Below are 23,489 nucleotides of genomic sequence, written 5' to 3' on the forward strand. Positions count from 1 at the left end.
TCCAAACCTTGGATATGATGCTGTAATGTGGGATAGTATGTAAATGTAATATTAGGCAATGTATTATTATTGCTGTGTAATGTGCAATATTATAATGTGTGTAAATGCAATAACAAGAGAGTATGAAAAGTACGGTGGGAATGACTTCTGTTTGGGGGGTTGAGGACAGGCTCCTGTGGAGAAAGCAGTAACACAGGACCTGGACTTGGAAGGCTGAGCAGCCATTGCCAAGGACCAGCCTCAGGTTAGAGAGGAGCCCCTGAGGAAAGGATGTTTGAGAGTGGCAAAGGAACAACTTGAAGTCAAATGTGGGTGCAAGCTGACAGCTCTGAGTTCTGCTTGAGCTGGCTCTCTAGACTGCTGTGTAGCTAGCTCAGCTCTTACAGACCAAAGCCCAGTCTTTTATTTACATATCAATTCAAATCATTATCCCAGGTTCTCTTTTGATTATCTTATGAATCAGCATTTTATGACTTTGCCCTCTTGATTCTTTTTTTTTTAGACTTTGTGTCTCACAGTTATACTGCATATCTATTGAAACTGCTTCTTTTTTATTAGATATTTTCTTTATTTACATTTCAAATGCTAACCCAAAAGTCCCCTATACCCTCACCCCACCTTGCTCCCCAACCCACCCACTCCCTTTTCCTGGCCCTGGCATTCCCCTGTTCTAGGGCATATAATTTTCAAAAGACCAAGGGCCTTTCCTCCCATTGATGGCTGACTAGGCCATCTTCTGCTACTTCTGTTAGTTTCAATGTGTCTCTGTTTAGTTTCTGTTTCCAGGATCTGTCCATTGATGAAAGTGAGGTGTTGAAGTCTCCTACTATTATTGTGTGAGATGCAATGTGTGCTTTGAGCTTTACTAAAGTTTCTTTAATGAATGTGGCTGCCCTTGCATTTGGAGCATAGATATTGAGATTTGAGAGTTCATCTTGGTAGATTTTACCTATGATGAGTATGAAGTGCCTCTCCTTATCTTTTTTTTTTAATAACTTTGGGTTGGAAGTCAATTTTATTCGATAATAGAATGGCTACTCCAGCTTGTTTCTTTGGACTGTTTGCTTGAAAAATTGTTTTCCAGCTTTTTACTCTGAGGTAGTGTCTGTCTTTGTCCCTGAGGTGGGTTTCCTGTAAGCAGCAAAATGTTGAGTCCCGTTTGTGTAGCCAGTCTGTTAGTCTATGTCTTTTTACTGGGGAATTGAGTCCATTGATAATATTAAGAGATATTAAGGAAAAGTAATTGTTGCTTCCTGTTATTTTTGTTGATAGAGTTTGGATTCTGTTCTTGCGGCTATCTTCTTTTAGGTTTGTTGAAGGATTACTTTCTTGCTTTATCTAGGGTGTAATTTCCCTCCTTGTGTTGGAGTTTTCCCTTTATCATCCTAAAAGGCTGAATTCGTGGAAAGATATTGTGTGAATTTGGTTTTGTCATGGAATACTTTGGTTTCTCCATCTACGGTCATTGAGAGTTTTGCTGGGTACAGTAGCCTGGGCTGGCATTTGTGTTCTCTTAGGGTCTGTATAAAGTCTGTCCAGGATTGTCTGGCTTTCATAGTCTCTGGTGAGAAGTCTGGTATAATTCTTTTTTTGTTTGTTTGTTTGTTTGTTTTGGTTTTTTTTTTGTTTTGTTTTTGTTTTTTCGAGACAGGGTTTCTCTGTATAGCCCTGGCTGTCCTGGAGCTCACTTTGTAGACCAGGCTGGCCTCGAACTCAGAAATCCACCTGCCTCTGCCTCCCGAGTGCTGGGATTAAAGGCGTGCGCCACCACGCCCGGCTAGTCTGGTGTAATTCTAATAGGTCAGCCTTTATATGTTACTTGACCTTTTCCCCTTACTGCTTTTAATATTCTATCCTTACTTACTGCATTTGTTGTTCTGATTTTTATGTGTTGGGAGGAATTTCTTTTCTGGTCCAGTCTATTTGGAGTTCTATAGGCTTCTTGTATGTTCATGGGCATCTCTTTCTTTAGGTTAGGGAAGTTTTATTCTATAATTTTGTTGAAGATATTTACTGGCCCTTTAAGTTGAAAATCTTCATTCTCATCTATACCTATTATCCTTAGGTTTGGTCTGTGTCCTGGATTTCCTGGATGTTTCAAGTTAGGATCTTTTTGCATTTTGCATTTTCTTTGATTGTTGTGTCCATGTTTTCTATGGAATCTTCTGCACCTGAGATTCTCTCTTCCATCTCTTGTATTCTGTTGCTGATGCTCACATCGATGGTTCCTGATTTCTTTCCTAGGATTTCTATCTCCAGAGTTGTTTCCCTTTGGGTTTTCTTTATTGTTTCTACTTCCATTTTTAGATCTTGGATGGTTTTGTTCAATTCCATCACCTGTTTGGTTGTGTTTTCCTGTATTTCTTTAAGGGATTTTTGTGCTTCCTCTTTAAGTACTTCTACCTGTTGAGCAGTGCTCTCCTTTATTTCTTTAAGTGAGTTATTAATGCCCTTCTTAAAATCCTATACCAGCATCATGAGATGTGATTTTAAATCCAAATCTTGCTTTTCATGTGTGTTGGGGTATCCAAGACTCGTTGAGGTAGGAGTGCTGGGTTCTGATGATGCTGAGTGGTCTTGGTTTCTGTTAGTAAGATTCTTACATTTGCCTTTCACCATCTGGTAATCTCTGGTGTTAGATGTTCTAGCTATCTCTGGCTGGAGCTTATTCCTCCTGTGATTCTGTTAGCCTTTGTCATCAGTCCTGGGAGTCCAACTCTTTCCTGAGTCCCAGTGGTCAGAGTACTTACTGCAGGCAGGCTCTCCTGTTGCAGGGAAAGTGCACAGAGGTCTGGAGCTCAGCTCTGCCTCCTGGCTGAACATGAAGGCCAGAAGGGACCCTGTCCAAGAAGCTCTGTGGCTTCTGTGGCCCACACATTCTCCTATGTGGACTGGTCTCTGAGAGACCCGGGATACAAGATGGCACTGTCACCTGAGTCCCGGGGTCAGAGCCCTCTCTGGAGGCCGACTTTCCTCAGTGATCCTAAGATCCTGCGTGTGCTAGGGCTCCTGTGGCGTGGAGAGTCCTCTGGGGACCATGGGACTGTCTGCCGAGTTTGCACCCAAGATGGCTCGGGCTGGCGCCAACCAGAATGCTGGCCTCTTGATTCTTAAAAGAGACATCAAGTACAATTTTTTTTAATTACAGGGTTTTTTTTTAAGATCTTATTCATTTATTTTATATGTATAATGAGTACACTGTAGCTATCTTCAGATACACCAGAAGAGGGCATTGGATCCCATTACAGATGGTTGTGAGCCACCATGTGGTTGCTGGGAATTGAACTCAGGACCTCTGGAAGAGCAGTCAGTGTTCTTAACATTTGAACCATCTCTCTAGCCCAAGTACATTTTTTTAATATAGCAAATGAACTCAGATATCTGCCTGCCTTTGTAAGCACAAACAATAAGGTTAGCTGGGTGGGTTCCCATACCAGGATTACCAGTCCCACTATACCTGGACTTAAACTCACTCTGTCTCAGACTGGTCTTGAACTCAGGAATCTACCTGCCTTTGTATCTTTCTGACAAGGTGGCTCATTAGTGCAGTTACCTTTGTATTTTTAGGTCCATGAAGCCCCTCATAGAAATAATAGTGCATCCTTATATTTTGCATAGTTGAGAGATTAGACATTCTTGAACTCATGTTTTCAGAGTTCTTTCCTACAGCTTTAAGAACTATCTTGAAGGGCTCAGCAGTTAAGAGCACTGACTGCTCTTCTGGAGGTCCCGAGTTCAATTCCCAGCAACCATATGATGGCTCACAACCATCTGTAATGGGATCTGATGCCCTCTTCTGGTGTGTCTGAAGACAGCTACAATGTACTCATATAAGTAACAAATAAATAAATCTTAAAGAAAAAAAACTGTCTTGAAGGACACAGCATTTACCATTTGCTGAAGAACACATTCTCATCTCCCATACTCATGCTGTTTCTAATTATCTTGTAGTCACTGACCTTAACAGGGAGAGCATTCCTCAAAGGAGGAACATGAAAATATGTGCATTATTATACAAACAAGCCCCATGACTGCAGCAACTCTCAACTCTTGTGGAGAATTTACATCCTGCTGGGTCTGCTCCAAGGGCAGGAAACTATGTCATGATGTCCCTTCCACGGCCATGCAGGACACAGCAAGCCGTTTCAAAAAGAAAACATCGAAAAAGAGTAAAATATGAAGAACACAGGGACAAGGGTCTAGAAGTCTATGATATTTAGGGCATTGTGTATGTCAGACCGTGGAGCACAGGGAATCTGTGCAAAAAAGGAAAGGCTTACACCAAAGTTGGAAAAGGGCCTTTACATGATTTTAATGCAAAGAGGTGTTTGAGCCTCATTTTCCAAGCCAGGAATGGGAAATTGACTTCTTGTTTTATGGTGATTCTGCAACATTAGGGGGAAGAGTGAGCCTCAGCTGAAGACCCATGTCTGATCTGGGTCACAAAGCACGGAGATACACTCACAGTGCTGTGAGGCCTGTGTTTAGCTGGAGAAAATCCTTATTACTGGATACAGCATTCTGATAGACCAAGAACTATGGGATTCTGCTAGGAGCAGTGAGATTCAGTGTGAGTTCTAAAATCCAACATCCTGGGAATTAATCCTCTCTCCACTTCCACTGGGATCTAAGCAAATGGCAAGGCCTCTTAAAACTTCAGTTTCCTGAAGGTGGGGATGATATCAGTACCAAGATTGACAAAATACTCAAAGTTTTTAATGTAACAACTTTGATAATCTGCCTTTACTTGTTTCTGGTAAGAAAACAACTTGTGATAACATCTCATATACTGCTTAGATAAAAGAGTCTGTAGAGCTGAGATGATGTTCTGTCTTCCTCATGCCTATACCAACCTTTGATCAGCTGTAGAGCTAAAGCTGCATGTTAGTGAAATCATGTTTTGTTTTTGTTTGTTTGTTTTGATTTTTTTTGCTTGTTTGTTTGCTGTTGTGGATGTTAGCCATTCCGTTCACATATCTCTATTCCAGAAGTATCTGGATATGTTGGGTGTATAGGGTTGGTCTTAAAGAAAAGAGCCTGGGTCCCTAGATAGAAGGATCTTCCAGCATACAGATATTTGTCTCTCACTTGAGCCCCAGTGCATGGATTTTCCACTTCATTATAAATGTTTCCTATTTAAAATTGTGATCCAAGAGGCCACAGGCATGTACTCTGGTATGCATGGAGGAAATCTGAAGTTTGTTTGGGTGTTAAGTGCATCCCAGTGGTGGCACATGCCTTTAACTTAATCCCAGCACTCAGAAGGCAGAGACAGGTAGATCTCTTTGAGTACGAGGCCAGCCTGGTTTACAGAGGGAGTTCCATGGTGGCCAAAGCTACACAGAGAAATCCTATCTCAAAAAAAAGAGAGAGAGAAAAAAGACAGAGACAGACAGACAGACAGAATCATGCTTGGTGATTTTTATCTAATAAGTTCTTTGTGTACCAACTACCAAAACTATAGATTTTGGAATGATGAATTTTATAACATCTATAAGTTGTTAATAAAATGGAGAGTTGAACCAGTGTTGTAGTACACACCTCTAATTATTTGAGAAACTGAGGCAGTAAAACTTTCTGTGATGTCAAGGCCAGCTTGATGGGGTACCTAGTGAGCTCCAAGCCATTCTGGGCTACAAAGTAAGACCTTGTCTCAAAACAGTGAAACAAAACTAGAAAACAGAAGAGGCCTGGAAGAATGTGAATGATAAGCCTCTTCATTGTCTGGGGATAAAAGAACAAACTTTAAAATTTTTTTTCAAGAGCTGGAGAGATGGCTCAGTGGTTAAGAACACCGACTGCTCTTCCAAAGGTCCTGAGTTCAAATCCCAGCAACCACATGGTGGCTCACAACCATCCATAATGAGATCTGACACCCTCTTCTGGTACATCTGAAGACAGCTACAGTGTAGTTAGATATAATAATAAATAAATCTTTCAAAAAAAACGAAAAAGAAAACAGTTGTAAAAAATTTTTTTTCAAGTGGTTAACTTTCAGTTTTCATATCTCTAATGGGTATCTATAATCAACGTTTATTTGTTTACCTTAGATTTTTATATTTGTGTGACAGATTACATTCAATAATGAATAAATTATCTTGGGAGTGTTGTTTCTTTATTGATAAGCCCCTTTTGTGAGAATTCACTTATGCCCATAGGGCTACAAACACAAGTCAATGAAAGCTGGGCAGGCTTCTGGGGCAAACTAGGGAGGTGTGGGGTGTAAAGGGACCTGGACTCTTAGCTAGGGCCTTGTCAAGGTGAGACCTCTGGCCTCCGACTTCATAGATAGATGAGATATGAGGTAGAAAGGAGACACTAAGGGAGCCAAGTGCTCAAAAGGCACAGACGGACTAGATAGCAGAGTGACCTGCGAATAAAGAGGAAAGGACCAGAGCTGCCAGACTTGCTCAGGAATCAAACCCTGGCAGGACAAACTGAGGCAGGAGGCAAGACTGACAGCCAGTTTGCCAATGGAAATGCAGGAGGAGTTGTGGTACCTAAAGTGAAGGTGGGCGGGGCAATCCCCCCAAGGTTATAAACCAACTCAAGCTTCAAAGTAGGCCAGTGACTGAGTTTGATATCAACACGAACACTGGCTAGGTTTTGTTTTTTAACAGAATACAACTTTAGCTTTTTATCTGTCTCCTAGATCCTTTAAAAGTAGCAGTCGTTTAAAAAGATAAGCAAGATCTTACCTTTCAATACTTCATTTCAGAATTACTAAATCTGCTCACAGATGTGTGTGAGGGTTCGCCACTCTTTTTTTTTTTTTTTTTTTTTTTTTTCGAGACAGGGTTTCTCTGTGTAGCCCTGGCTGTCCTGAAACTCACTCTGTAGACCAGGCTGGCCGGCTGGCCTCAAACTCAGAAATCCATCTGCCTCTGCCTCCCGGGTGCTGGGATTAAAGGTGTGCGCCACCACGCCCGGCTTCTACTCTTCTTCCTCTAAAAATATAATTTGTTTTCAAACTCCTCATGAGTGTGCTGAGTTCTGGTACGGCATGCCCATACTTTATTTTTCCTGTCCCCTCCTTGCCTCTGCCCTCTGGTCCCTTTCCTCCCTTCCATTTTCATGTCACATGTATGTGATCACTTTCCTTGTGTTTATTCTCTGTGCTGTCGATCTGAATGACCTCTAGATGGGAACACTGTCCTTTCTGAGCTCACAAAACTTAAGGTCCACCTGGATGGCTGCTAAGATACTCTTAATAGAAAATGCACAGTCAGGAAATCCAAAGTCCTAGCCATTAGCGCCATGGAGCCAATACTCCCAACTTGAGAAAGGTTAATTATCTGGCTGCCAGGAATCACTCTCCTACCATAAGGCCTGTTTAATTCTGAAAGAGTCTCAGTGTGTCCCTGAACACTGTTATTATAAGAATTAACATACATTGAATTATGTATAAGGGATTATACATAAGAATGTGTGTGTAGGAGAGTGTATGTATGTGTGAAGGTATACATAGGGGAGTGTGCATGAGTATACATAGGGGCATGTGTGAATGGGGGTATGTTTAGGGGAGCATGCCTAGGTGAGTATGTATAGGGGAGTATGAATATGAGGATATATATAAGGGAATATGCATATGAGTATGTGTGTAGGATAATGTATGCATGAATATATACATGGTAGGGAGGCATGTATATGAGGCTATGTGTACATGTGGTGTTCATGATCCACTGTAAACACCAAAAATAAGGGAATATTAAACTGAGAAACAAGTGTTGGGAAAATTGATCAGTAATTCTTAGACAAAACTATTAGCATTCTGGGAGAACATGCGCATACTTTAGCTAGAGAAGATGTAAAAATAATCTCTTTTTTTTTTCATTTTAAAATCAACAGGCAAAAATATACAATTCACCTGTTGGGAACCAACCAGTTGCCAGTGTGTTTGTTCCTAAGCCAGCCATCATGAGGGAGGAGAGCGGTATGCCTCCGCCCTGGGACGCTTCCCTGCTGGAGAGTGAGTTTTTCCAAGGTAAGCCCGTGCATCAGCGCTCCTTGGTAACTCCGGGAACTAGAGAGGCAAATACTAACTGTGGTTTGTACTACACACTCTAAACAAGTCAAGGCCTGGGCTTGCTTCCTTCATCTGAGGAGGATTCCATTCTATGTTATGAACCCAGATCTTGAATCTTATGGTTAAATATAAATCTAAGCCAATAATCTGAGATCAAAGAATGACAGGCGTATAGGCTGGTAATAATGTTTAATCTTTTACCTTGGGTCAAAAAGAAACACATCTATAGAGCTTGCTCTTAAAAGGCTCTTCCTGATTAGGGCATAAATGCACTGTGATAAAATCCTGTGGTCATTAAACAGTTCACGGAACTAACTTAGATCCCAGAAGTACTTGATGCCCATGAATCTTATAATTGATACCATAGTTCACCTTACATGTGTTATCCTGGGTCACAATCGGCCTGGCTAGTAGGAGAGTTAGGTCCATGGCCATTCAGCAGTGTTACAGTGAGGAAACATAATCAGTTGCTTTGCGCTGAAACGAAACCAGTGGTAGTCACTCACGAGAGCCGTAGTCTCGGCTCTGTCTAAGAATACTCAGGGCAAGATGGGCAAGGACCAGGGGAAAATCTAATCCAAATGAAGCTTTGCTTGAAGAAGAATGATCCTGGCACACGTCACTGAAAATAAGGTAGGAGAAAGAGCACTAATTTCTCTGGCCTCTTGAATAGTAAGAAAAATAGTCACATGAATGTGACTTCCTGAACACCTTTGAGTTGGTAAATTTGAGCTGGGCATGGTGGCACACGCCTTTAATCCCAGCACTCGAGAGGCAGAGGCAGGCGGATTTCTGAGTTCAAGGCCAGCCTGGTCTACAAAGTGAGTTCCAGGACAGCCAGGGCTATACAGAGAAACCCTGTCTCGAAAAACTAAAAAAAAGAATAGTGGCTCCTCCTGGGTAGGAGTACAGGTGTCCATGATCTCTTTCGTGTTTTCTATTCTAAATGTAATTTGCTTTGTAGGTAGCATAGCCTTTACTGTGTGGAGGGGCATAAACAGCTCAAAGAGGAGAGATTCTTATCATTTTTTTTGAAGGCAGATTTCATTCACTCTGTAGAGTTGTTTTTTTTTTTTTTCTCTTTGTCTCTTTTTCACCCTTATAATCTGGCATAGTTTGATACTCTTATTGTGGATTGTTTCAGTGACTAGGAATCAAATGGCTTTTCACTGAGACTGCTTTGCTCCTACGATCTTAGTGATCAAGATGAACTCTGCTGGCCTTGTCGGCTCAGGAGCATTTACAGACAAGTCCCGAACAGAAGGGAAAAGATCCCTCTAGTGCCTGCTCTGATGTGATTGGCACATTGCTTGTACATCCGTACACTCAGATGCTGACACGCCTTGCTTTTCAGGATTCATTAGGTTAAAAAAGAAAACCCACTAAATAGCAAGTAATATAACTCGAGTGAGTCCTTAACACGAGAAGGAAAGGCTTCTGTAGACGCCGAGCTGCAGCACTTTGAATAATACTTATTTCTGTGTCTGATCTGATTTTTATTAGGGAGTATTTCACCAATAAATGCACAACTGATTTGTATTTATCATAAAATAGATACACTAATATGTCTGTTATAAGGCAAAGTCTTAGAAAAATATAAACACTTTAAAGAGTGTGCATTTATAATAGCCTAATAGAGGACAATGTTTACTATGACTAAATACAATGCAAAATAATGCCAGTGTTAAGCCTGAAAGTTTCAAAAAGATCAAATCCATGACTGTCCAATTAAAGGAAGCTGTACTTGGGGGTGCACTTGGAATTGGTCAGCTAGATGTTCTACCCCAAGAGAACAGCCCCTGCTGGCTTCTTGAAGTCCCTTTTATAGGAGACATAAGGTGTTCACAGAGGTGAGAGAAATCTGTTAGAAAGATACAATGGAAGAGAAGGATCATGGGTAAGGATATACATCGTATAAATGGGGTTGCAAGAAGTTTATATCAGAGCTGAGAAACGGGAACTTCTTAATTACAAATAGAAATCTTAACTTGCATGAACTAAACACAGGATAAACAGAAACATTTGTAGCTTAAGTGCAAACAGAAACCTTAACCTGAACAGGACAGACAAGAACTTCTTCTCAATTACCAATACAAACCTTAACTTGAAAGAATTTAAAATAGAACAATCAGGAATTTACTCTTAACTCTCTTAACTGCAAACAAATCCCTTAACCTGCAAGATACATTGTCCCCATTTTGGTCTCCCACCAGCTTGCTAGGTGTGTTGCTCTTGTTTTGCTTTCACAGCCACAGCAACTTAAATGATGTATGGTGACTTGTCTAAAGTTGCAGACTAAGGTACTTTTGGTACCCTGGATCTAGCCCTGGCCTCCATCCTTCATATTATAAGGAGATCACTGGGCCCTGGCTTGGCTAGCACCCTCTCTGGGACCATAAGATAAATGTCAGCATTGGTTTGCAACAGTAGCTTTGCCTCCTAATAAAGCTATATCTTGCTTGCATGGCTCAAGCCTTGGTGTAGTAGGACTCAGGAGACAGGGTCTGGGTCCAAATCCCTGCACTAAGTGACCAGGGCCTTGTCTTGAATTCTTCAGTGTCCTCACTTATAAAACAAAAATAGTAAAAATGCTATCCCTGTAAAGTTTATATAAGTATTTATTAATTGATGTCCTGTGCCTGATAAATAGGAAGTACTATATTACAGTGGTTTTCTTGAAAATAAGTCAACAGTTAATACATCATCTATTAATATTGTATAGAACTTTGAATTCCACATATCACCCAGATTTATCCACTAAGTGTTTATACATTAAATGGTACTGAACTTTTGTCTGTAGTGTTATTTTCTGAACAGAACAGCTGAGAAACCACATACCATGCTCAGACTTATTTGTATTACAGTCTCATGATGTGAATAACCATTGAACTATTACAGTAACCTTGTGGTGTAAAAGAAATAGACATGAACTAATAATTCTCAGCTTGCCTAGTGACTCAATGGCAAGAATATATTGTGATCTACATTATTCTCTTCTGTTATTAGTCCATGTTGCACAAAGAGTAAATAAACTGTAGATACACAGAGAGGATCTGGTTAAAATTTATTAGGAAAGATATGACTTTGTGTGTATGCATGCACACACAGGAGAGAGTATGTGAAGGTTTGTGTGAAGGGGTGTGTGTGTGTTCATTTGCATGTGGAGGCCAGAAGTCAACTTTGTATGTGGTTCCTTAAGAGCTTTCCACCTTGTTTTGTGTGTATGTGTTCATATATGTGTGGGTGAGCATGTAGGTGAGTTATTATGTGTGTGGTGGCTAGAGATCAATATTGAGTGTCTTCCTAATTGGCTTTCTACCCTTTTTATTAATGTATGTATGTATGTATGTATGTATGTATGAGTGATGTGTGTGCATGTTTGCACCTGTGGGATGCACATGAGAGTTTGTGCATATATGTACACACACACACACACACACACACACACACACACACACACAGAGGTCCAAATTGGCATTGGGTTCTGACTGTCAACTTCTAAAAAGGAAAACTATTCATTGGGTCTAGCTTAAAGTTCAGAGGTTTAGGCTATTTTATCATGGTGGGAAGCCTGGCGGCACGGTAGCTAGAGAGGTAGCTGAGAGTTCTACATTCAGATCAGCAGGCAGCCGGAAGAGAGAGTGAGCCACTGGGCCTGGCTTGAGCATCTGAAACCTCAAAGCTCCCCTTTGACACACTTTCTCTAAAAAGGCCAGATCTACTCCAACAAAGCCACAACTCCTAATAGTGCCACTCCCTGGGGCCTTTGGGGGGCCATTTTCATTCAGACTGCCACACTGGGTAAGCACTTGTTTCACTGAGATCTCTACCTTTCAGACAGTTATGTTTTGTATATAGTATGTTTATGTGTGCATGAGTATAGACGTGAGTGGTGTTCATGAGGTCAAAGGCCAACTCTCAGGTGTCCTTTGTCACCTTCCACCTTTTTTAAAGCAGGGTTGCTGTCATTCCAAGAATATTCCATGGTGGCTGGCTCGAGAGAGCTTTTGCCTATTCTTGTCTCCACTTCCCCTGTTGCTGTAGGAGTCCTGGGGTTATAGATGGATGCCACCACACCCAGCTTTTGTATATGGTTCTAGGGATTGAGGTCATCAGTCTTGCATGGCTGCTGAGCCATCATCCCCACTTCTGCCTTATTTTTTGTGACCAGGGATCTCACTGAACCTGAAGCTCCCCAGTTTGGCTAGACTGGTTGTCTACTGAGTTCCAGGAATCCCTTATCTCTGCCTCCCCAGTGATAGGATTACAGATCCAGGTCACCACACCTTGCCTTTTACACGGGTACTCAGGATCCAGCCTTCCTGATTATGTAGCAATCTCTCTGAATGACTGAGCTGACATTCTGATCCCTATCTTTGTCGTTTGAGACCAGGACTTCCTGGAATCAGGAGTTTCCATTTAGGATAGGGGGCTAGCCGTGAGCTCCAGTGCCCCACCCTCTTATCTCTGCTCTCCCTTCCTTCACTGCCGGGATTGGAAATTCATGAACTATTCTGGCTTCTTTCTGGAGACTGAATCCACGTCTTCATGCTTGTACAGCGAGCATTCTACTGACTGAGTTATCTCCTCGCCCCCCAAATAGAGCTTTATACCCTTAAAGATATGATAAGAAAGGAAAGAAAACTGCATTACAGTCTGGTAAAAGTCATACGATCATTTAAACACTATCAAGATACATGTTATATTAGCCAGGTGGTGGTGGTGGCATGCTCCTTTAATCCTAGCAGTTGAGTGGCAGAGGCAGGCAGATCTGAGTTTGAGACCAGCCTGCTCTATAGAGAGAGAGCTCCCAGGATAGCCAGGGCTACACAGAGAAAGCTTGTCTTAAAAAGCCAAAAAGGGAAAAAAGAAGATTGATGTTATATTTATAATAATAAAATATAATTCTCAGAAGAGGAATTTTAATGACTCTAATTGTTACAAAATTACAAAACCATATACAACAATTAATTTACCTTCTCCTTTAGTTTTAGACGATTTGGACAACAAGCTGGCCCAGGAACAGTCTTCAGGCTTGATGAATACCAGAGTGCCATTCAACTACGGATCAAGAACACAGTTCAAGCTGTCTCACAGGAACAGTCATGGTCATAGCACAGGAAGGCAACAGAACTACCACAGTGAAACTTCCAACATGTCTATCTATAACATCCTGAGACCTGGAACCCCTAGAGAAGGCTTTAAAACCTTTTCTCCTAGGACAAAGACAATTTATGACATGTATAGGACCAGGGAGCCCAGAGTCTTAAAGGAAGACTTCATGCAAAAGAATGCATTTGGGAGTGCATCTCTGTGCTTCGACAGCCGGCAAAGATCAGCCTCACCTGCCACAGGGAGTTTCACTGCTAGGAGTTTACACTTTCCAGCCGATACTCAAAACAAGAGTAGTTTTACACCAGTGAGACACCAGCAAAGCCCCAAAAGGACTCCTTTATCTTCCATCATATGGAATAGGTCAGATGCTTCTAGACATAGGCAGAATCAAGAAGAGTCACTGGGGGTACAAGCACCAATGGACATTGACCCCGAGGAGCAATATGTGTCTCCTAGGTGTTTTCAAGAAAGTAGGAGGTATGAGATGTGCCATTCACAGAACGCTTACCAAAGCTACCCTTTAAACGTCCCTGTGGCTAATGCAATGAGTCCTGACACGTTGGAGAACTCAGAGAATATGCCATTCTACCGTCAGAGTAACCCATTTGCAAGGTCTTTCTTTAGCAGTACCTTCAGACAGAGCAGAGAACAGAGATTTGGACAGAATTCTTTTTGGAGCCGACAGGAAGAGTATTCGTCCTGGTCTGACTTTCCCCAGAGCAGGGGCCCATTCCCTTCTTCTGACAAGGACTTTGAAATGTTCTCTGTTGAAGCAAACAGGGCGCCATCTGTTTGCAGCCAAGGTGTCCCTTCTCAGCACTGGAGGTCACATTCTTCCGGCCATGGAACATATGTTTTCAGGGGCCGAGAAGATTCACATTGCTGGCGATCTGATTTTCAAACATCCCCACTGGAGAGCATGGACACCTCACATGTTAATGAGAACCAACATCCACCCCATTTTGTCACACCAGTTGGGTTTTCTATAACTGACTCAAGCTGCCACCTCCAGTCCTCCAGGCTGGACTCTCAGCAGGGCTACTTCCCTGTAGAAGAAGCTGTAGATGAGGACCCTTATTTGTGTGGCAAGGCTCAGACTCCAGCATCTTCATTCAGAACTCCCTTCCCTCTCAGCCCTGATGACGGAAGGGAGTCTCAGAGTTCCAGCTTCCCGGATTCCACAGCTACTTTGCAGAAAATAATCCCCAATAAGCCAGACTTTCTTCCAATAAGAAACTGTACGGAAGTTCCTGTGGCCTGTAGCCATTCTACTGACTCACTGTCTCTTACTGACACCCAGCCCAACATCCCAGTCACAGAGACGAACAGTGAGAAAGATATGGATGTGTCTGTTTCAAAGGATGAACAGCTAAACAAGACGGGCCAGAAGAGCAGGCCAACTGGGTTACCCCAATATGTTTTACATACAGTGATCTCTAATGACTTACCTGATTTTCAAAATGCCCACTCTCGGGACTCAGCCCAAAATGACAGGTATGGTTTTAATGCACCTGCCACAGAACGTTCCAGAAGATCACCCAGGGTCTTCTCCAGAAAGGGTACTTCCCAAATTCATACAACACAAAGAGATCAAAGCAACAAACTGAGCAAAAATAAGTGTTTTGGGGGGGACAGGACACTTGACTCAGCAGCGTCCCCGCCTTTCATCCAAGAAAGTGGAACAGCGACATCTCTTCCCAGCCCAAATCAAGGTTGTCACCAGAAAACAGGAAGTAATGAAGAGAGTTCAAACACCATTAAAAACAGCCATTGGTGCTTTGAGTCCACTGCTAACCAAAAATCACAGCCTTCCAGGGAGCCTGCTCTTTTAGATCTTGAGCAAAGTCTTTCCACTCATTCTACCAATGACAGCAAGCTGGCCCCCGGGCACAGCATCTCACGAGCTCCTTTACATGTGGCATCAGATGCACCCCAAGAGTCTTTCCTTGATGCTCGTCTGGTACCTTCCACTACAGTGTTCTCCAGGAGCCTTTCAGACCAAGATCCAGGTCAAGAACAAAGAGAAGAGAAAGACAAAGCTACCAAGAGCCAAGATAATCAGCTGGCTGTAAATTCTACAGACAACCAAGAGAGCCATGACAGTCCTGCACTTCCACACGATGCTGTTCACTGCCACCCATACTCTCCCTTCAAGAATGGGAGGGGGAAGGGAAGAGTTAGGCGCCGCGTGTCCTGTATTGAGAAGCTAACCAAAACAGAGCGTGCAGCGGCACCCACAAGAGAAGGTAGTGGCTGTGCTGAGGACCAAAGAAGCATCAAAGATCCTGAGCTCAGCACAGTCTATTGCACCTTGCCAAGAAAACCAGCCAGCTTTCTCATTCACAGCAGACAGCAGGAAAGTAAGGGAACGGTTGCTTCCGTTAGGAATGGGCCACTTCCCTTCCAAATAAAAAATAAAGCCGAAGTTCCCACAGGAAAGAGCACATCTGACAAGCCCAGCTCTCCTGAATCAGTAAGTGATGCTGCAAATGCAGTCTCGGGGACACCCAAAGCCACCAAGAAGATGACAGATATGAAAGCCATTAGATCTGCTTCGGTTAGGAAAGGGCCACTCCCTTTCCTCATCAAGAGGGCAATCTCGTGTCCTTCGGGGGAGCCATGTAGCTTGGCTGAAAGCGATGACAGACAGAAGTCATCAGTCCTGGGCATGGATGCTTCTCCTGTAATACCCAGGCCTGGAGGGAGAATCTTTAACTCTCTGGAAGGTGAACCATCGTTTAGAGAGAGTGCTTTCTCTGAAAAGGAACTTGCTCAAGAACACACTGGAAAGGATCGTGAGCTTCGGGCCCCCAGAATGGGCTTATTTAACCCTTCAAAAAAAACTCCCGAACGTTTGTGCGCAACTGGATCAGGAAAAGAGAGTGGGAGAGCATTACATAAGTTTAAGACAACTAGCATGTTTTCTGTTTCTGGCGATGAAGAGAACGTGAACTGTCTTGAGGTGGTTTCAATCTATTACACTCTACCAAGGAAACCCAGCAAAAAATTCTGCAGCCTCCTTCAGCAGTACACACAAGGTACCGATTCACTTAGAGATGCTTTCCAGGGAGAGACTGAAGCACTTCCTAATGCTTTAGAAATCGATGAGCTGAACTGTCCTGCACAAGTGCAATCAGGAATACCTCCACCACAAGACCCAAAGATGCAGGTTGACTCCGCTCCATGCTGTCTCTCCCACAGCCCTGAAAGTAAGGATGTCTCCCAATTGCCAGATAGAGAGACTTCCAAATCTACATTAGAGGAAATGACTTCTGTGGGACCAGATGTTTCTCTTCATAGAGAAGAACCTACGACCAAAGAGATTTCCCCAAGTAATGTATCTAAAACAGCTATAGATGATTCACTAAGCAGAGAAAAGAGAGAGAAAGAACTGCTAAGGCAAATCCTACGGGCCCCCTTACTGCATCAGGAAAAAGGTGCTGGAAAAGAACACACTAAGAGTCATCAACAGCCTTCTAAAGGAGGAAACAGTGGTCCCTCTGGTCTCCCATCCCGCTCAGAAGATAATGATGAAAATTCCCAGACCAGAAGAGATTCTGGGACATGTGCAGGTGGCATGGCCTCTGGAAATGGACAGTATCCTTGGAGGGATCACATGGCTGCGGTTGTAGGTGACCGTTCTAGTAGGTCACAGCCTAGGGAAACCAGTGGGACAACTGGGTCAGACTGCCAAAACCCGACTGATAAAATGCTCTCTGACTCAGAAAGCCAAGCCTTTGCTCTAACACCAGCATTGTGTAAGCTGCAGCTTGCTGAAGAGGCTCAGCCAGGGGGAGCAGGTCTGCAGTCAGAAGCCAGCCAGGCAGGAAGTCAGGAAACAAATACAGCAGAGATGAGGAAGGTTGAAGATGAAGAACACATGTTGACACGGGATCAAACTTTACTTCCTAGAGGAAATAACAAAAATAAAACCAACACAGATGAAACAAAAGACAGATACTCAGGTAAACACAGATTGGCAGCCATATCTAAAGCAAGCAAAAGAATCCCAGCTAAGGATTTAAGTCCCAGAAAACACGTAGCTACTATCTTCTCCCAAAGTGAAAGCGAATCTGGCTTTAGGAGGCTCTCTCTTTATAGGCCAGAGGACAACCCACTATCCCCTGAACCTACTGTAAAAGCCACAGAGTCCACAGATGAAAGCAGCCAGATGAATGTGGACAAGTCTGAGACCCTTCTCCAGGAGACCACAGTATCCAGCCCTGGACCTCCTGGTCAGCCTTGCCATCAAAAGTCTGCTAGCATTTTACAACCACATCTGAATGGGTCGCCCGGTGTCTTAGAAACACCACCAAAGAGCGAGGGTTCTAAAACTCAGATTTCAGGGGAGTTGGGAGCCCCAGCTCAGCTTACACTAACCAGCCCCTTAGAAAAAGGCGCTGGCCATCAGCAGAGGTTAAGTCCTCCTTTCCCCTTAGAGCCTACTCAGAAATCTACGATAAACTCCCATTGTCAGCTGCGGCACCGGAGTGCCCCATCTCCAGAGTCAGAACCTGAGCCACATCTCTATAGGTCAAAGAGTTTAAAAAACTTTAACGTGCAAAGCGACCTGTTGTGTGCAAGCCACCCCCCGAAAGCCAGGGGGCGCCACTTCTCAGAAAACACTTCCATTGACAATGCTCTGAGTCAACTGTCCCTCGAAGATGGCTCCTTCCCCAACAGTGGGTACAATCGAAGATTCAAATCTTCTTCCGAGCTTCCTGCATCTTACGAAAGTGAAAGCTGGACTTCGTATAGCAATAGGACACGAGGTCCCAAGTCCACCTCATCCATTTCCAGGCCTATTGACTATGGAATTTTTGGGAAAGAGCAGCAGTTGGCTTTCTTGGAGAACGTCAAACGCTCACTCACACAGGGAAGATTATGGAAGCCAAGTTTCCTCAAGAACCCTGGCTTCCTCAAGGATGATGTTCTTAATGCTTCCAACCTGTCACAGTCAGAGCTGGTAAATTCTCCAGCAGGTCAGGCGCCAGAAGATGGTGTATTTCCAAGTGAGCCGCTTAACATCTACAAGGACGACCCAGTGGAGCCACTGGTCTCAGACTGGGACACAGACACAACCACAGACGACGAGTACTACCTGGATGAAAAGGATAAAGAGTCAGAACTATGAGACTTTTGCGAGAAACGGCATAATATAACACTGTCATGTTTTGCTTTTTACCAAAAGCTTGTCGTGGAAATTAGTCCAATAATTATAAACAGATAAAAGAGAGCTGGTTTGGGCAGCGTCCAAATCCTCTCTACTTCATTCCCTTCTGAATTCTAAGAACAATGCTCACTGCTTTTGAAGGGTTTTGTGTGTTTGTTTTCCCTGCCGTTTTTCCTGGTGTGTTTGAACTTTGTCCTCCTTGTCTCTTCCCCCAGCCTTATCTCCTAAGCCACTTCCCAATGTTAGCACCATTTTCCTCCTCATAACTTCTCTTACCTCTAATCGTTTGGGGACATGTCCGACCTTGTGACTTGTTAATTACCCAGCACAGCTAGCTGCAAAACTGAATTCCTCTCCCAGTCCACCTCCTGAATTCCAGATATTAAATATAACGTAGGGGAAGCAATAGTGGGGTAAAATGCTGTTGTTGCATGCATGTTTATGCAGTGTCTACAGAGTCCAGAAGAGGACACTGGAGCCCTTGGAACGGGAGGAATGGATGGGTGTTAGGGGTCACATGGGTGCTGAGAAACAAAGCTGGGTCCTCTGCAGGAGCTGCAAGTGCTCTTAACCGCAGATCTCTCTCCAGCCACACCATAAAGGAGCATCCTTGTTATGCCCTGTTGTGTGGGCATCCTTGCACTTCAGTAGTGGGTTCTTGACACATGTTTAGGTTATAAATGAAGGGTTAGTCCCCTTAGTGCCTCCAGGGATTTCTCTGAGACAGTTTGAGGTGATGGGCTGAATTTTTGAGGGCTAAGTTCACGCTCAATGCTTGGGTTGAAACCCAAATGACACGGGCAGTGTGGCTTGGCTACAGAGACATAAGCTGACAGATGGAGATGAGCAGACAGCTCTTTATTGGGTCAGCATTATTGCTGCTCTCTTCGTAACTGATTTTCCCCATCTCTCCAGACCTGTGCATTTCCCATATCCTTATTTATAGCCCAGTCTTGAGTTTTGTAAACTCTTCTCACATAATTTCTTTATTTATAGCCCAGGCTCTGTAGTTTGAGGAATTTTTACATGACGTCAGGTATATACATATATAAAATAGATATACGAATCAAACATTCACTGATAACTCAAATTTATTTTAAAACAGTTTTTTGGCTTATACAAATTTACCATTTGTTTAAGGTAAAAACAAACAGACACCCATGAGGTAGTTATATCTGTTTGTCTGACACAGTGCAGTCTGAGGATGTACTAATGTTACCCACTTGCTGGGAAATAAAGTGGACATTTTAAAGTCTTTGTTGTCTGTAATTGCATTTCTATATGAGCAGAAATCTTTGCATGCTTGCACAGTAAAACAAAAAACAACAACAACAACAACAAAAAACAGTGCAGTTTGTAACAGAATGTCAGATCTCTCCCCTTTCCCTCCTCTTCCTCCCTTCCTGAATTTTTTTCCCCTTCTTCCTCCTCCCAGTAAAAGATGCATGCTGTGTGTTTTGAGTCAAGGCTGCAGTGAGGTCATACCTTGCACTGTGGGTAAGCACTGCCAGGATTCATTTATGTGTTTAATTTTGAGTTCATTTTTGTTTGGTACACATTCAGACACCTTTTATTGTTACTTTTCTTTTTTTTTTTTTTTTCAACCCTACACTCAATTCTGTGAAGACCCGAGATTTAAGATGCTTTGTACTAAGATACTTTTGGTGAGGCATTCAGTGGGAACCTTGGATGAGTCCTTAAAATTCGAGGTCAGATGTGATGTCTGGGAACCACTTGGCTTCTCTGCAGAACCTTCTGTCAAACCCTCAGGCACATTTAACTCCAAGCTCCTAAAGTATTGTGAATCACTTGTGATACCCATTGCTAATTTGGCTTCCTACCTCCTTAGTTGCCACATGAGAGTATCTGGGGGGCTTTCTCACCTTGTAATTCAAGGCAAAAGTCCACGGATGAGGGTGGTCTAGACCTGCAGGCAGCATGGAATCCTGGATCTCAACACAGGACTGGAATTTGTCTTGTTTTATAGGTGTTTCTGACATACTTTTATTTCCCACTGTTCATCCAAAGAAGCCAAAGCTAAGGGCAGGTACTAGCAAAACATATAGAGACCTGGGGCGGGCATAAATACAAGGAAGATCAATACATTATTATTGCCCTCATAATTGTTGTCTGGCCCAGGCTAGTTTTCATCAGTCCCATAAAACTCGAAACTAGTGAAGGTGAGATCCCTAACAGGAAAACCTCTCCTTAAAACTGTCCACTCAATTTCTGGCCAAAGCTCAAAAAGATGCCGAATAGAATTTAAAACCAGCTCTTCTGAATGGATCCAAACTTGGATAGTAAAGAGTAAAAATCAATTTCTTGCTTAATGGTGTGTGTTTGTACATACGCCTTTCCTCTTTTGCTATTTGATTATCTAAGTAAAACTCTCATATAGTATGACTTTTCGTGTGTAATTTTATTATATTCAGAAATATTTTAACATTAAGATCATTGCTGTTATTTTTTTCAGTGATCACCATGAGATACTATTTCAATAAATATTTTGAATCTACCAGAGTCTAGAAAAGGTTACAGGACATCAGCTTGCTTTTCAACAGGGAGAGGCTCTGAGTGAGGGAAGTCAGAGTAAGAAAGGACATATACGTTGGGGGCTCAGGCTCTCTGTGCTGGGATCTTCCATCCATATCGAAGGCTTCCCTTCAGTCATTGCTTGTCTGCACTATGTGTAAGGACTACCTGCTTGTCAGACTGAGGGATTGGGAAAACAGTAATTTCACAAAAATAAAATAGCATCTCTATTGTTTTATAGTCTTATGAAGCACTTCGTTGAAGAAGTATAGAGAACTTCAAGAATTTCTTTGTGTTGTATGTAATATATAAACTGCTGTTTTTTGATGCACATTTTGGGCATAGCTGTGGTAACTTCAATGATAGTCATTTTATATTATTCTTTTTCTAAAATATATAATCATTATTAAACTTTCTTGTAAATGGAGTAAAACACTAACTAATCAACACTAATAAGTGCCTAGAAAATTATTAGCTTGCTTAAATATTAGGATAACACAACTATATAACTTTGTTTAAAATTGAGTTTAATGAGATTATTTTACTCTGTAGATACTAACTTCTAAATAGTTTACTCTTACATCATGAATACAATGATCTTAACAAAACTCTAGTTGCTACTAACATGAATTTGGTTAAGGATAAGCTCAAAAGAGAAAATATTTTGTACAGGAAATAAAGATGAGTCATGAGGGTGCTAAAAGAAGCCTTCTGAGGTTGTGGAAAAGATGAGATTAAAATGGAAATTCATATCTCTGTAAAAACAAGTTCCCGTATTGAATGCTGTTATGTTCAAACAGGCCTCGTTGCTTGGAGTTCACTGTATAGTAGCTGTAGAATATCTATCTAGATGTACAGTATAAATATGTAAATATTTTACTTTGTAAGTTTGTAAAGGCTCCTTAAAGGCTCTTTGTGACTGATAATTCTATCCTGAAACAGTAAGCCACAATAAGCACTTGGTCAAAACTGTCAAGTACTCCTTTTATGTTTTCCCTCAGATCTGTTCCCAAAGTATGGAATATGGAATAGACTGTGAAATTTTAAAATAACACTTTTGTGGAAATAAAGAACTTAAACAGATGCACTGCATCCTTTGTTGGTTTTTTTCTGGGTTTGTGCTTCTGAAGACGGAACCCACATGCTAGGCAGCTCCACCACTAAGCCACAGCCTCAACCCCAAAATACTTTTAGGGTTGCTTTTATTTACTATCCTCAGATTATTTTTTGCTGTTTTGTGCTTTGCCTGTTTGTGCAGCACGTGCATGCCAGGTGTCCATAGAGGCCAGAAGAGGGCATCAGATCTTGAAGAACTGGAGGTACAGATGGCTGCTAACCATCGTATGGGATTGCTGGCAATGAAACCTGGGTCCTCTGCAAGAGCAGCCAGCACTCATGTGTGTGTGTGTGTGTGTGTGTGTGTGTGTGTGTGTGGTTTCTCAAGGCAGGCTTTCTCTGTGTAGCCCTGGCTGTCCTGGAACTCACTCTGTAGACCAGGCTGGCCTCGAATTCAGAAATTCGCCTGCCTCTGCCTCCCAAGTGCTGGGATTAAAGGCATGCGCCACCACGCCCGGCCCATCCAGCAGTCTTAACTACTAAACCATCTCTCCAGCCCTTTAAAAGATGATTTTTTTTTAAAGTATGAATTTTCCCAGGAAAATTACGAAGATACTGGGGGTGTGGGGGGGGGGTACGTACCTGGTCTTTCTGGCAACTATTGGGAGGGGTTTGTCAAATGGATGTCTTGCAATTCAAAACAAAAAGAGTGGCTTGCTTCTCTTTCATGTACACCCAAAGTAGCCAACCAGCTTGGAGACATCAGGGTGCCTAGACTGACATCACTTCCTGGATGTTCTCAGGTTTAGCAAAGAGGAGGCAGCTGGCTTGAATTGGGGGCCAGCTCATTCAGGAGCACCACAGACTGTTCTTTGTAGTTTAAGACAATCACTTAATGATCCTTCTAGTTACTGTCCATTGCTTGTCTGGTTGCAGTCTTAGGAGTCAGTTGCTTGACTCCCCCCCCCCCCTGCCCAATAGGTGTTATTTCAAGTGTTATATAATTTCTTTTTTTTTTTCTTTTTTTTTTTTTTTTTTTTTTTTTGGTTTTTCGAGACAGGGTTTCTCTGTATAGCCCTGGCTGTCCTGGAGCTCACTTTGTAGACCAGGCTGGCCTCGAACTCAGAAATCTGCTGGGATTAAAGGCGTGCGCCACCACGCCCGGCTTCTATTTCAAGTGTTATATAATTTCTTAGGCACTATCACCTAGAGCCAGATAACCCCCGACTCACTTCTCTGGGAAAAGGAAATTTAAGTTCAATTTTGGCAGGGTGTAGATAAAATGTGTTTACACAGGTTTTGTGTGTGGGTATTTATTGTGTGTGGTGGTATTTATTTATGTATAAATGCTAGCTGGAGCAGAGCAGAGTAGGCGTTCCATCAAAGCATGCAAACGACCCCAGGAAACAAGCCATTGGAAATCACACTAAGTTACACTACACTGCTGCCCTGCAATTTACAAGTGACTTATTCCCAGTTCCTAATGATGCGTCTAAAGAGCGCTGTCTATAACGTCCAGGGGCTAACCTGAGACCCCAGCGCTGTAGAGTGCATATGGGCATCTGCCGATTTCTTCCTGCTGGCCTC

The 23,489-nt window shown here is 42.6% G+C and overlaps 1 protein-coding gene across 5 annotated transcripts in view; it reads left to right on the forward strand.

Moving 5' to 3' along the window:
- The window catches only part of Exph5 (exophilin 5), a 79,653-nt gene extending 57,715 nt beyond the window's left edge, over positions 1-21,938 (forward strand). For 2 of the 5 annotated variants that reach the window (XM_006510425.4, XM_017313428.2), the window contains 2 exons: positions 7,849-7,984; positions 13,015-21,528. In XM_006510425.4, coding sequence (XP_006510488.1) covers positions 7,849-7,984; positions 13,015-18,275 — 5,397 coding nt within the window. In that variant the 3' untranslated portion in view covers positions 18,276-21,528. Of the gene's footprint in view, positions 1-7,848; positions 7,985-8,011; positions 8,660-13,014 lie in introns of those variants that run through there. The other 3 variants (NM_176846.3, XM_017313429.1, XM_017313430.2) reach the window with 3 other exon arrangements.
- The last annotated feature ends 1,551 nt before the right edge of the window (positions 21,939-23,489 follow it).

This window comes from Mus musculus, chromosome 9 (genome assembly GCF_000001635.26).
Source record: "Mus musculus strain C57BL/6J chromosome 9, GRCm38.p6 C57BL/6J".
Lineage (NCBI taxonomy): Eukaryota > Metazoa > Chordata > Mammalia > Rodentia > Muridae > Mus > Mus musculus.